The sequence below is a fragment of the Mobula birostris genome, chromosome 5 (genome assembly GCF_030028105.1).
Source record: "Mobula birostris isolate sMobBir1 chromosome 5, sMobBir1.hap1, whole genome shotgun sequence".
NCBI lineage: Eukaryota > Metazoa > Chordata > Chondrichthyes > Myliobatiformes > Myliobatidae > Mobula > Mobula birostris.
In genome coordinates this window covers 198594133-198606309 of record NC_092374.1, presented here as the reverse complement: position 1 = coordinate 198606309, position 12177 = coordinate 198594133, and the positions used below count along the sequence as shown (strand labels likewise).

The window sequence follows — 12177 nt, the reverse complement described above, 5'->3', positions numbered from 1 at the left end:
GACTCTAGCATTTTCCCCACCACCGATGTTAGGCTAACCAGTCTATAATTCCCCGGTTTCTCTCTCCCTCCTTTTTTAAAAAGCAGGGTAAAATTAGCCACCCTCCAATCCTCAGGAACGAGTCCAGAATCTGAAGAGTTTTGAGAAATTATCACTAATGCATCCACTATTTCTTGGGCTACTTCCTTAAGCACTCTGGGATGCAGACCATCTGGCCCTGGGGATTTATCTGCCTTTAATCCCTTCAATTTACCTAACACCACTTCCCTACTAACATGTATTTCCCTCAGTTCCTCCATCTCACTAGACCCTCTGTCCCCTACTATTTCTGGAAGATTATTTATGTCCTTCTCAGTGAAGACAGAACCAAGGTAGTTATTCAATTGGTCTGCCATGTCCTTGCTCCCCATAATCAATTCACCTGTTTCTGTCTGTAGGGGACCTACATTTGTCTTAACCAATCTTTTTCTTTTCACATATCTATAAAAGCTTTTACAGTCAGTTTTTATGTTCCCTGCCAGTTTTCTCTCATAATCTCTTTTCCCTTTCCTAATTAAGCCCTTTGTCTTCCTCTGCTGGACTCTGAATTTCTCCCAGTCCTCAGGTGAGCCACTTTTTCTGGCTAGTTTGTATGCTTCTTCTTTGGAATTGATACCATCCCTAATTTCCCTTGTCAGCCATGGGTGCACTACCTTCCTTGATTTATTCTTTTGCCAAACTGAGATGAACAATTGTTGTAGTTCATCCATGCGATCTTTAAATGCTTGCCATTGCATATCCACCGTCAACCCTTTAAGTGTCATTTGCCCGTCTACTTTAGCTAATTCACGTCTCATACCTTCAAAGTTACCCTTCATTAAGTTCAGAACCTTTGTTTCTGAATTAACTATGTCACTCTCCATCTTAATGAAGAATTCCACCATATTATGATCACTCTTACCCAAGGGGCCTCTCACGACAAGATTGCTAATTAACCCTTCCTCATTGCTCAATACCCAGTCTAGAATAGCCTGCTCTCTAGTTGGTTCAAAAAACCATCCCACATACATTCCAAGAAATCCTCTTCCTCAGCACCCTTACCAATTTGGTTCACCCAATCTACATGTAGATTGAAGTCACCCATTATAACTGCTGTTCCTTTATTGCACACATTTCTAATTTCCTGTTTAATACAATCCCCAAACTCACTACTACTGTTAGGTGGCCTGTACACAACTCCCACCAGTGTTTTCTGCCCCTTAGTGTTATGCAGCTCTACCCATATTGATTCCACATCCTCCTGGCTTATGTCCTTCCTTTCTATTGCATTAATCTCCTCTCTAACCAGCAACGCCACCCCACCTCCTTTTCTTTCATGTCTATCCCTCCTGAATATTGAATATCCCTGAATGTTGAGCTCCTATCCTTGGTCACCCTGGAGCCATGTCTCTGTGATCCCAACTATATTATATTGTCAGAAGCCCTTTGAGAACATTTTTAGATGGAGCTTCTGCTCACTACCTCCATGGCCATGATAACCTTAAGGAACTCCATCCTGGGACTTTGTGGGAAGAAATTTTTAGAGGCCCAACTGAGATATTTAGAAAACTGAACATAGAACAATGCAGCCCTTTATTGTCACCTGGTTCGGAAATGGCGCAAGTGTGGAGTGAGATAGATCAGACTTTAATGTGAACACTGTTAAAGAGAAAAGAAAGCAATAAACGTTGCCCAAACAAGAGGGAAAAAGAAGGTAGCCCTTAACTCTGAGTGGAGTCATTGGGACGCCACCATGACAGTGTTTTTTTAGCAGGCTTTCTTATTTTTATGAGGCCAAGTTGTTAGCTTCACGCTCAACCCAGCACGGATGGAAAGCGAGTAAGGGAGCCGGCTGGATTCCAACTCGGGAGCCTTCACTCCAAAGTCCAGCACTGACACTACTACGCCACCAGCCAGCAGGCCAAACAAGTCTGTTTGGTAAAACTCTCAAGTGGAAATCAAAGCCTGCACTGCAGGTGAAAAGAACAACTAAATATTAAACAAATACCACTAGTCTTCTGAGTCAGTTGACTTTGACAGTCCAATTTCTCAGGCAAGGCCGAATGCAAACAGGCAGTAAAGCAAAGCATTGCTGTGCTGTGTCCAAGCCTCCAGAAGCACTGTGACGGAATGAATGGAGTTAAATACTATCACAATGAAATAATAATTAGCTGACATGTGCATATTCACGAGCTCAATTGCCAAATCTGCTGCACTGCCGAATCCATGCTTGTGGCAGCCCCCACCCCCCTCCTCTCTAGGTGCAGCCCCTGAGGTGCCACAGACCTGTGTCCGCTGGGAGTCCCGGATGAGGGACTTGTCCAAGACGTCCTTCACTGATGCTGGTAGACCAGTGCCATGGTGTGCACTGCCAAGATCGGAGCCAAAAACTTCCATGTAGAGACAGAAACAAGAGCTTTTACAGAGGTAGCTCGACCAAGTGACACAGTGAGACGGATAATTCTGAAATTGAGGACCCTCCGATTGGAGCTAGTCAGGCATCTGCTTAACAATAAAACTAACAGAATCCCTGTGCCTATCAAAATAAACCTAACAAACTTAAACAGAAAGCACCAGGAAACTGCATTACAAAGAGCGAGTTGCTCGAGGAAAAACACACGGAACTCTTAAAACTTTAATAACTGTTGTTGATTAATTCCTCCCCAGTAACACCATTGTACATCTGTCTTGCACCCTCTCCATCTTAATAACATCTTTCCTGTTGCAAGGTAACCAGAACTGTAAACTATGCTCCAAATGTGCTCCCACCAACGTCTTGTACACATGTAACATGACATACCAGCTCCTACTCAGCATTCTGATCGGTGAAGGTGGGAAACCCAACCATTCTGTAACACTCTCCAGGGGCCCACCAGTTACTATGTAGGTCCTGCCCTGGCTTTTGTCCCAAAACATAACACCTCACATTCCTCTAAATTTAACTCAATCTGCCATTCCTTAGTTCCACTGGCTCAGTTGATCAAGGTACCATTGTCATCGAAGATCACCTCATCTCTGTCCACTGTACTGTTGAGTATTCATCAACGGAACTACAGAAGTTTGTGGATTAGGAAATTCACTACACAATTCGTAATTAATCAAAGCTCACACTTTATTGTCTCTGAACAAACATCAATGTAACTATGTTGACTCCAGGCCAACAACTTAAACCATGTATTCTACTCTTCCCTCTGTACAACTTGCCCAATTTATAACACCATAACAGGGGATCTCCATTGGCCAGATGATCGATCCTTCCTTCTCCCAGCCCCTGGCATGGGGGTTCTTCCTCGTGATGGTGATTCTCCTGAGTTATCGCTGTGACCACATTTATATTCATTTCTCATCAATTCAAACGTAGCACTCCAGTGTCATTAACACTTTTTTGTTGGCTTTGGTCCAGGCCAGCATCTATTAATGGCCTCTTCCCAGCAAGTGACAATCGGTAATTCATGACTTTATGTGCTCAATGAGCAACGAGTTTGATTCATGCAAAACAGCTTCTGACTCCAACAGCCAAAAACCTTCATGTTATATCCAACCAAAGAACGTCTCACAAATGACTTCTTATTCGGAAATGATCTCTGGTCCAGCAGATTACCTGAAGCATCATTGTAACTTCTATAAAACACTGATCAAGTCAAGCAGCTAACACACAAAATTGAGGACATAAAACAGTTCCACAAAATGGCAGCCTCCATCTCCAAGCACGTGACAGGAATAAAAAGAATAGATCTGTCTGCTTTCACTGTCCTTCACCCATTCAAGTTTGACGCTTTCTTACAGAATTAAAATCTGCCATGGCCAACCTCTATACCACCAATTTTAGTGTCACCCACAAACTTACTAACCCTGTCTCCAACTGTCAGTACCTCCAATTGAACAAAGTATTTTTGAGTGTTTCCTTTAGCTGTCATCCTGTGTTTTTGTATTGCCATGTGCTCCTGTCCCCACCCCTGCCCTACTACAGCCCCTGTATCACTGATTACTCTGCTCCTCACCTGTTTCCCATTATTACCTGTATTGCTGCCACCTGTGACTCATTGTGCTCTACCTATCGTCTGCCTTTCTGTTTGTTGCTCAGTGTAATTTAGTCCTTTTTAATTCACCCGTGTTTTGCCAGATTGTGCCAGTAAGTTCTCTCGAGCCTTTCCAACATTTAGTCTTTCCTAAACTCTGTCTTTCTGATTATTGACCCTGCTGCTTGTTAACCCTAATTTTGCTTGTTTATCTTGATTGTTCTGGTTTTTGACGCCGCCTGTTTCCTGATTCTAAACGTGGAGAAAATTGGAAAATCTGAGATGTAAAAGGACTTGGGAGTCCTTGTACAGCACACCCTAAAGGTTAACTTGCAAGTAGAGTCGGCGTTGAAGAAGGCAAATGCAACTAGCATTCATTTCAAGAAGTCTGGAATATGAGGCTTTATGTGATGCTGAGACGCTGATGTGATGCTAAGGCGCTGGTGAGGCCTCAAATTGAGTATTTGGAACACCTTTGGGCTCCTTATTTGCGAAAAGATGTGCTGAAGGGTTCAGAGGAGGTTCTCGGGGATGATTCCGAGAATGAAAGGCTTATCATAAAAGGAGCTTTTGATAGCTCTACGCCATTGAATATTTGCGGCAACATAACTTTCATTTCTTAGGACTGCAGCGCATCTAGTGGACAATCACGGTACTGCAGAGGTTCAGCCGTTGAGAGTAAAAACATTTTGAACCAGGAAGTGCCGGGAATTAACATGGCTTCGAGACCGGACGAGTGTTTAACCGAGGAGGTAATTTGCCACGTCTGCCTGGACTTCTTCACCGATCCGGTTACACTGGAGTGTGGACACAACTTCTGCCGCTCCTGTATCACACGCTTTTGGGAAAGGGAGGAGAGAAACTCCTGTCCCGAATGCAAAGCGCAGCTTGTAGACCGGACCCTCAGGTCCAGTCGACTCTTAGCAAGACTGGCTGAGAAAGCTCGAAAACTGCACCTGAAGCCGAGAGAGAATGAAAGTAAACTTCACTGCGAGGAACATGAAGAAGAAATGAAGCTGTTTTGTGAAACGGACAAGAAACTGATCTGCGTGATTTGTGCAGTTTCGCAGGAACACAGAGAGCACCGCTTCCTGTCGATTAGAGAAGCTGTTGAAACCTGCAAGGTAAATATTAACCGATTTCAATCAGCTGTTTACCTTATTGTAACTGCATTGTCCAATTCCTTTCCTCTCTGATTCTCAGGACCAGGTTAAATCTTCTATAGAAACCCTCACAAAAAAGAAATCAGACTTTCTGGAAATGGAACAGCAACAGATACAGAAGATTTCCGGAGTTCGGGTGAGGCCTGCCTGTGCGCAATTTCTGATCTTGTTGTTTAGGTTTCATTTCCTCTGTGGATGGCAGCACCGTATCGCAGCAGGTAGTGCTACTTTTTCATAGATTCAGTGACCTGGATTCGACCCTAATGTCTGCTGCTGCCTACGTGTAGTCGCGCCTTCTCCCTAATGGCATAGACGTGTTTCACGCGAATCACAGAGACTCTGGCTGAACAGGTAGGATGCATGAGGACTTGGACAGATTTGGAGAATGGGCAAGAAAGCAGCAAATGAAATACAATGTTGGAAATGCATGGTCATGCACTTTAGCAGTAGAAATAAACGTGCAGACTATTTTCTAAATGGGGAGAAAATCCAAAAATCTAAGGTGCAAATAGATTTGGGAGTCCTTGTGCAGAATATCCTAAAGGTTAACTTGCAGGTTGAGTCGGTGGTGAGGAAGGCAAATGCCATGTTAGCATTGATTTCAAGAGGTCGAGAATACAAGAGCAAGGATGTGAGCTGAGCTTTATAAGGCACTGGTGAGTATTGTGAGGAGTTTTGGGCCCCTCATCTTAGAAAGTATGTGCTGACATTGGAGAGGATTGAGAGGAGGTTCACAAGGATGATTCCAGGACTGAAAGGGTTATATGAGGAGCATTTGATGGTTCTGGGTCTGTACTCGCTGGAATTCAGAAGGATGAGGAGGCAATCTCATTGAACCCTTTCTAATGTTGAAAGGCCTAGACAGAGTAGATGTGGAAAGGATGTTTCCCATGGTGGGAGAGTCTAGGACAAGAGGGCACAGCCTCAGGATAGAGGGGTGCACTTTCAAAACAGAGATGCAGAGAAATTTCTTCAGCCAGAGGGTGGTGAATTTGGAGAATTTGTTGCCACATCAGCTGTGGAGGCCAGGTGGTTGGGTGTGTTTAAGGCAGAGATTGACAGGTTCTTGATTGGACATGTTATCAAAAGTTATGTGGAGAAGGCCGGGATCTGGGGTTGAGGGGGTGATAGAAAAAAAGGATCAGCCATGATTGAATGGTGGAGCAGACTCGATGGGCCAGATGGCCTAATTCTGCTCCTATGTCTTAGTCTTATAGAATTGCTAATTGATCACGATGATATGGGTGGTCTGGGAATTGGCTGGGAGTTAATGGGTGTGTGATGGAGAAGATACTTCTTGGACTGAGGGACTGGTGGGATTGCTCTGAAAGTCGGCATAATTTTTAAGGACTAAATGATCAATTTCAGTGTCGTGGTGCAGTCACATAATATCTTAACCATCACGGTCATTTGACAGGAACAGTCTCGTCACCTGCAGTTCCACATCGCAGCCCAGTTTGCTGAACTGCACCAGGTTCTCACTGAGAAAAAGCAGCACTTCCTCAGAGATCTCAGGGAAGAAGAGGAGAGGATTTTAAATCCTATGGAAAAAAATCTTCAAGCGATTCAAGAGAATTTAAATTGTATTCGGGAGGAAATTTCAACATTACAGGAACGGATGGATCTGACAGACAGTGTGAGGTTCCTCAAGGTGAGAGACAATATTACAAGCACAAGAGATTCTGCAGATGCTGGTGTTGGAGAAACACAAACAATGCTGGAGGAACTCAGCTGATCAAGCAGCATCTGTGCGGTCGACTTGCTGGCAGTGACCTTTCAGCAGGTCTGGAGAAGGAGGCAGAGGCCAGAATAAGAAGGTGGAGGAGGGAGAGAAGTACAAGCTGGCAGGTGATGGGTGAAACCAGGTGAGGAGGAAGGTGGGTGGGTGGGAAGGGGGATGAATTAAGAAGCTGATGATAGGTGGAAAGGCTATCTAACAGGAGTATGAAAGAAAGGGAGGATGAGGGGCACTAGAGGGAGGTGAGGTAAAGAGAAGGGGTGAGAGGGGAAACAGAACAGGCAATGGCAAAGGAGAGATAGGGAGGAGCAGAAATTTTGAAAGTCGGAGAAATTGATGGTGCTGAGTTCCTCCAACATTTTGTATATGTTGCTTCAGATGTCCAGCACCTGCAGAATTTCTTGGCTACACAAATTGATGTCAGGCTATAAAGCTGGAGGCTGCCCAGAAAGAATGAGGTGCTCTTCCTCCAACTTGAGTGTGGTCTCATTGTATCAGTTGAGTAGGCCATTTACTGACATGTCAGAATGGGACTGGGAAGTCCTATTGAAATATGCAGCCACGGGGTATCTTGGGGTTTTTTGCAACAGATGGAATGAAGTGCTTGACAAAGAGTTCTCCCAGTCTATGTAGAAGCCGCACCAGGAGCACCCAATACAGTCGATGACCCTGATAGACTAACAGGGATAGTGATGTGCTGGATATGGAGGCAGTGCTGCTATATGGTAGGTAGAGACAAGGGGAACAGTGAACGATATTCCTTCGTGTGTTTCTCCGGCTTCCCCATTCGGTCTCTGCTGCCAGTTTCAACCACACCTGTGGCAGTGAGTTTTGCTTTCTCTTTCCTGAACTTATTGCATGATCTATTGAAGCCTGCCTTACATTTTATCTTTGGCTGAAGGTATTGACATACATTCTTTATCTTCTCCCACCCGTTAATCTATGCATAATGTTAAATATCTGTCTGATCACCTTAATATCTTACTAGGGTGAGAATGGATGACCTGTCCCACCTTTCCTCTAAGTATCATCCCCTATGTTATAAATTTCTCAAGCTTTCTTTGTACTATGTCTGGTGGTCCTATGTCATTTCCACAATGACCTTTTTAAAATCTGTGTGCCAGCAGGAGTGAGTTTGGAAAAGGGAATATTCAGCACCATGCAATAATTGGCACAAAATCCCTGTTGTAGGGTGTCCAGTCTCAATTAATTCAAATTTACGTTTTATTTTAGGAAGAAGATCATCAGAAGAGCAGGTAGGACATCTCTTGACAAAATTCGTTCATAAAATAATTCAAAATTGGCTGATGCTCCGTTTATAACCAGCTGTTTAACATTTGCAGCATTGGCGATGAAGCCCAAATGTTGTCAGTGACAGATGGTACCCTGACAATGGAGAAATTCGATCATCTCTTCTCACTAAAAACATTGTTGAAAGAAACTTATGTTGCCATTAAGCAAGGTAAAACTTATACTGTTTCCTTTGTCCTTGCACTGTTAAATAATAATTAAAAGAAAAAATGACTTGCCATAATGTTTGGGGGGGGGTGGGATTGACCTCCTTGGCCCAAGATTGGGTCTCAGGAGAAGCGTGGACATCCTGACTAATCTGGTAAAGATTCTAGCACCAAACCCCTGCATCCTGAACCCATCCACGCTGAGCAAACACAAAATACAAGTCTGAATTCCACTTTAGAACTTTGGAAATTAAAATTAATTTAAAGAAAACAGGAAATAAAACCTGGAATTGTCATGGACCTGGCAAGGCAGGAAACCTGTCCCACTCACCCTGTCTGACGTGGCCATGACTGCAGACTCTGGTTGACTCGGGTCCGCACCCTGCTGCCCCCGGGAGACTCACCGTTGTTATCAATTCACCACAGAGAAGCATTGAGGGACTGAGACTAGAATGTGGAACGGCATTGACCTTGGCCCAGGATTGGATCTCGGGGAAGCTACACAAACTAACTGTGTGTGTGTGTGTGTACCACCCTACAACCCCCAAGTCTGTAACCATTCTATCTCACACCCGACCATTCAACTCCACTTTCCTGCCACATTCGATGCACCCCTCCCTCTGTGTCACCAATCATTCCAGAAAATAAAATAGCGACCGGAGTAGGTCATCTGGACCATCAAGTCTGCTCCCTTTCAATATGGTCACAGCTTCTCCACCTCAGAAATCTCCTGTGCCAGATTTCTACTAATTCTCTAACATTAAAGAAAATTATCTCTCTCCTTCCAATTTCTCCAGTAACTGCTCACATCAGTCCCCTCCATCGTCAATTTGACCCCATAGGAAAAGTCCTAGATATTGCGCATGACCACTTTATCTCCACCCACAATCTTTTAATCCTCCTCTCTTCTTTCTGCCATTTCTGTCAGCACACCTTTGTCCCCTCCCAGCAATCCCGGGAAAATTTTGTCTCCATCCCGGTGAAAATGCTCGCAAGAAGTTTGTTTTCCATTTATCCCAAGAATAGCGACTGCTGCCGTTCAATTGTGCCTGAGGGCAAGCGGTTTGAACCCCAGTCATGAGGCTGCCCAATCCACGGGGATTCTCTAATTCTCTGCTTCCCACCTCTCCCCACAAATCTACAGTCTCTGTGACTCTGGATGTGGAAACAGCGGGCCCGGGACTTGAGGTATCGGCTGACCTGAAGAAAGTGAAATGGACTCGGTCCCCGCCGCATCTCCCTGACACCGAGAAGAGGTTTACAGTCGGGGCCTGTGTGCTGGGATCGGAGGGATTCACATCAGGGAGACATTACTGGGAGGTGGAGGTGATGGGGAATCAGCGCTGGAGGCTGGGAGTTGCCGCAGAGTCTGTGGAGAGGAAGAGAGGGGTTAAACTGAAAACAGACAAAGGATTCTGGATCATTTGGCGCCGGGATGATGAGTTCAATGTGAACACTTCCCCTCCAACCCGTCTCCCTGCTGATCGCATCCCTGGGAGGGTGGGTGTATATCTGAGTTATGAGACTGGGACAATTTCATTTTACAACGCGGAGACCAAGACCCATCTCCACACCTTTACTGGGAATAAATTCACAGGGAAACTTTATCCTTTCTTTGGAACTGTGGATGAAAACAAGTGGGTCAGAATCTGCTCCGTCCCCCTGCAGATCTGTAAACGAGCCGGGTCCAGGCATCAGCGTCAGATGCTGGGCTCAGCAACTGCGGAAAATCTCACTGACAACAGATTGGCGCTGAAAGGGTCCCTTTTAATCCCCAAATTCCGCACTGTGGTGATCCAATGAGCCTAGAAATAGATCTGGTGTTTAAATAAATGTGGGAAAAGTGGACTAAAAAAATTACTGAAATAAATAAAAACTATTGATCCATTAATTTTAACGTGTTAACTGCCTTGTGAGCACAACAAATATTTTTTGTGAAATTATAAAGATTGAATCAATCGCCCTTCGCCTGAGCTCTGCAGATCAGCAGCAATCGCAGTTCGCGGGTCCAGAGCTCCCGGCTCCCCAGGGTCCTGAGGTGTAGAGAGCAGTGTGAATGTTGCAAATGGTGGTGCCACTGGCTGGGATAGGTGAGTCGAGGGTAGTTGTAAATGGATGGGAGGGATCAAATCCGACATTGCCATAAATGAAGGAAGACAAAATAAATGCTGGGGATGTGAGAATGGCTTCAAATAGTTTGAATTCATTGAGACCTGAGAACCAGGAGAAAGGTGAAATAAGGAGAGATGGGGAGAGATATGGGTGAGGATCGGGAACTCACAGACTGAAGGGGCAGGAAAGGCACAAACGGTGTTCTGAGAGGCGGGACTGCGCAGGCGTGTGACGTCGGGCAGTGCAGCGCGGCAGATTTAAAAGGGCAGACATCCTGCTTCGGGTTTGATTCGAAGGAGGAGTCTGAGTGGGAGTGCCGAGAAAGACATTTTTGAAATTTTCGTTATTTTTTTTCTCCAACAGCGTTCTGAGAGGCGGGACTGTGCAGGCGTGTGACGTCGGGCTGTGCAGCGCGGCAGATTTAAAAGGAACAGAGCCTCATAGAGCGGGCAGCGTAGTTTGCGGGCTGCGGAGTGAGCCGGGAGCAGAGTGAAGGCTTAAGGGCTTCGGCGGAAACGGGCGAGGAAGGTTTGGCATTCATTTTCTGTTATTTGAGGAGAGGGGCAGTATGAGTGTGAGGGCAGTTTGCTGTTCTCGGTGTTGGATGTGGGAGGCCCTGGAGTCTCCAAGCCTCCCGGATGTCTACATCTGCGCCAAGTGCATCGAGATGCAGCTCCTAAGGGACCGCGTTACGGAACTGGAGCTGCAGCTCGATGACCTTCGTCAGGTCAGGGAGAGCGAGGAGGTGATAGAGAGGAGTTGCAGGCAGGTGGTCACGCTGGGGCCACGGGAGGCTGACAAGTGGGTCACGGTTAGGAGGGGGAAGGGGAAAGGTCGGGTAATAGGGAGTACCCTGGTGGCTGTGCCCCTTAACAGGTACTCCTGTTTGAGTACTGTTGGGGGAGACAGCTTACCCGGGGGAAGCGACAGTGGCCGTGCCTCCGGCACAGAGTCCGGCCCTGTAGCTCAGAAGGGTAGGGCAAGGAAGAGGAGGGCAATTGTGATAGGGGACTCGATAGTAAGGGGGTCAGATAGGCGATTCTGTGGACGCAGTCCAGAGACCCGGCTGGTAGTTTGCCTCCCTGGTGCCAGGGTCCAGGATATTTCTGATCGTGTCCAAGATATCCTGAAGTTGGAGGGTGAGGAGCGAGAGGTCGTGGTACATATAGGTACCAATGACATAGGTAGGAAAAGGGATGAGGTCCTGAAAGGAGAATATAGGGAGCTAGGAAGGGAGTTGAGAAAAAGGACCGCAAAGGTAGTAATCTCGGGATTACTGCCTGTGCCACGCGACAGTGAGAGTAGGAATGCGATGAGGTGGAGGATAAATGCGTGGCTGAGGGATTGGAGCAGGGGGCAGGGATTCAAGTTTTTGGATCATTGGGACCTCTTTAGGCGCAGGCGTGACCTGTACAAAAAGGACGGGTTGCACTTGAATCCTAGGGGGACCAATACCCTGGCAGGGAGATTAGCGGGGGCTACTGAGGTGACTTTAAACTAGAATGGTTGGGAGGTGGGAATCAAATTAAGAGGCTAGGCGTGAGGAGGTTAGTTTACTACAGGGGGATGGGAACCAGTGCAGAGAGACAGAGGGGTGTAAAGTGAGGGTAGAAACAAAAAGTACTATGGAGAAAAGTAAAAGCGGCAGGCCGACAAATCCAGGGCAAGCA

At 46.0% G+C, this 12177-nt stretch overlaps 1 protein-coding gene across 2 annotated transcripts; it reads left to right on the top strand.

The window, feature by feature from the left end:
• Positions 1 to 4725: 4725 nt before the first annotated feature.
• On the top strand, positions 4726 to 10851 carry LOC140198244 (zinc-binding protein A33-like). Of its 2 annotated transcripts, none has more exons than XM_072259295.1 (6): positions 4726 to 5161; positions 5241 to 5336; positions 6624 to 6851; positions 8172 to 8194; positions 8282 to 8400; positions 9540 to 10851. In XM_072259295.1, exons 1-6 carry the CDS (start codon positions 4754 to 4756, stop codon positions 10196 to 10198), a joined length of 1533 nt encoding a protein of 510 aa, XP_072115396.1. In that variant the 5' UTR covers positions 4726 to 4753; the 3' UTR covers positions 10199 to 10851. The 2 variants fall into 2 exon arrangements, with proteins under 2 accessions (XP_072115396.1, XP_072115395.1); XM_072259294.1 differs by having other exon boundaries at positions 6618 to 6851.
• Positions 10852 to 12177: the final 1326 nt, after the last annotated feature.

Bases quoted from the DNA above. Each gene is read 5' to 3' on its own strand.
- LOC140198244 (XM_072259294.1), top strand. From the start codon at position 4,754: ATGGCTTCGAGACCGGACGAGTGTTTAACCGAGGAGGTAATTTGCCAC. The intron at 5,162-5,240 runs GTAAATATTAAC...TCTGATTCTCAG, and splicing joins AAGCTGTTGAAACCTGCAAG to GACCAGGTTAAATCTTCTAT. The intron at 8,195-8,281 runs GTAGGACATCTC...TAACATTTGCAG, and splicing joins GAAGATCATCAGAAGAGCAG to CATTGGCGATGAAGCCCAAA.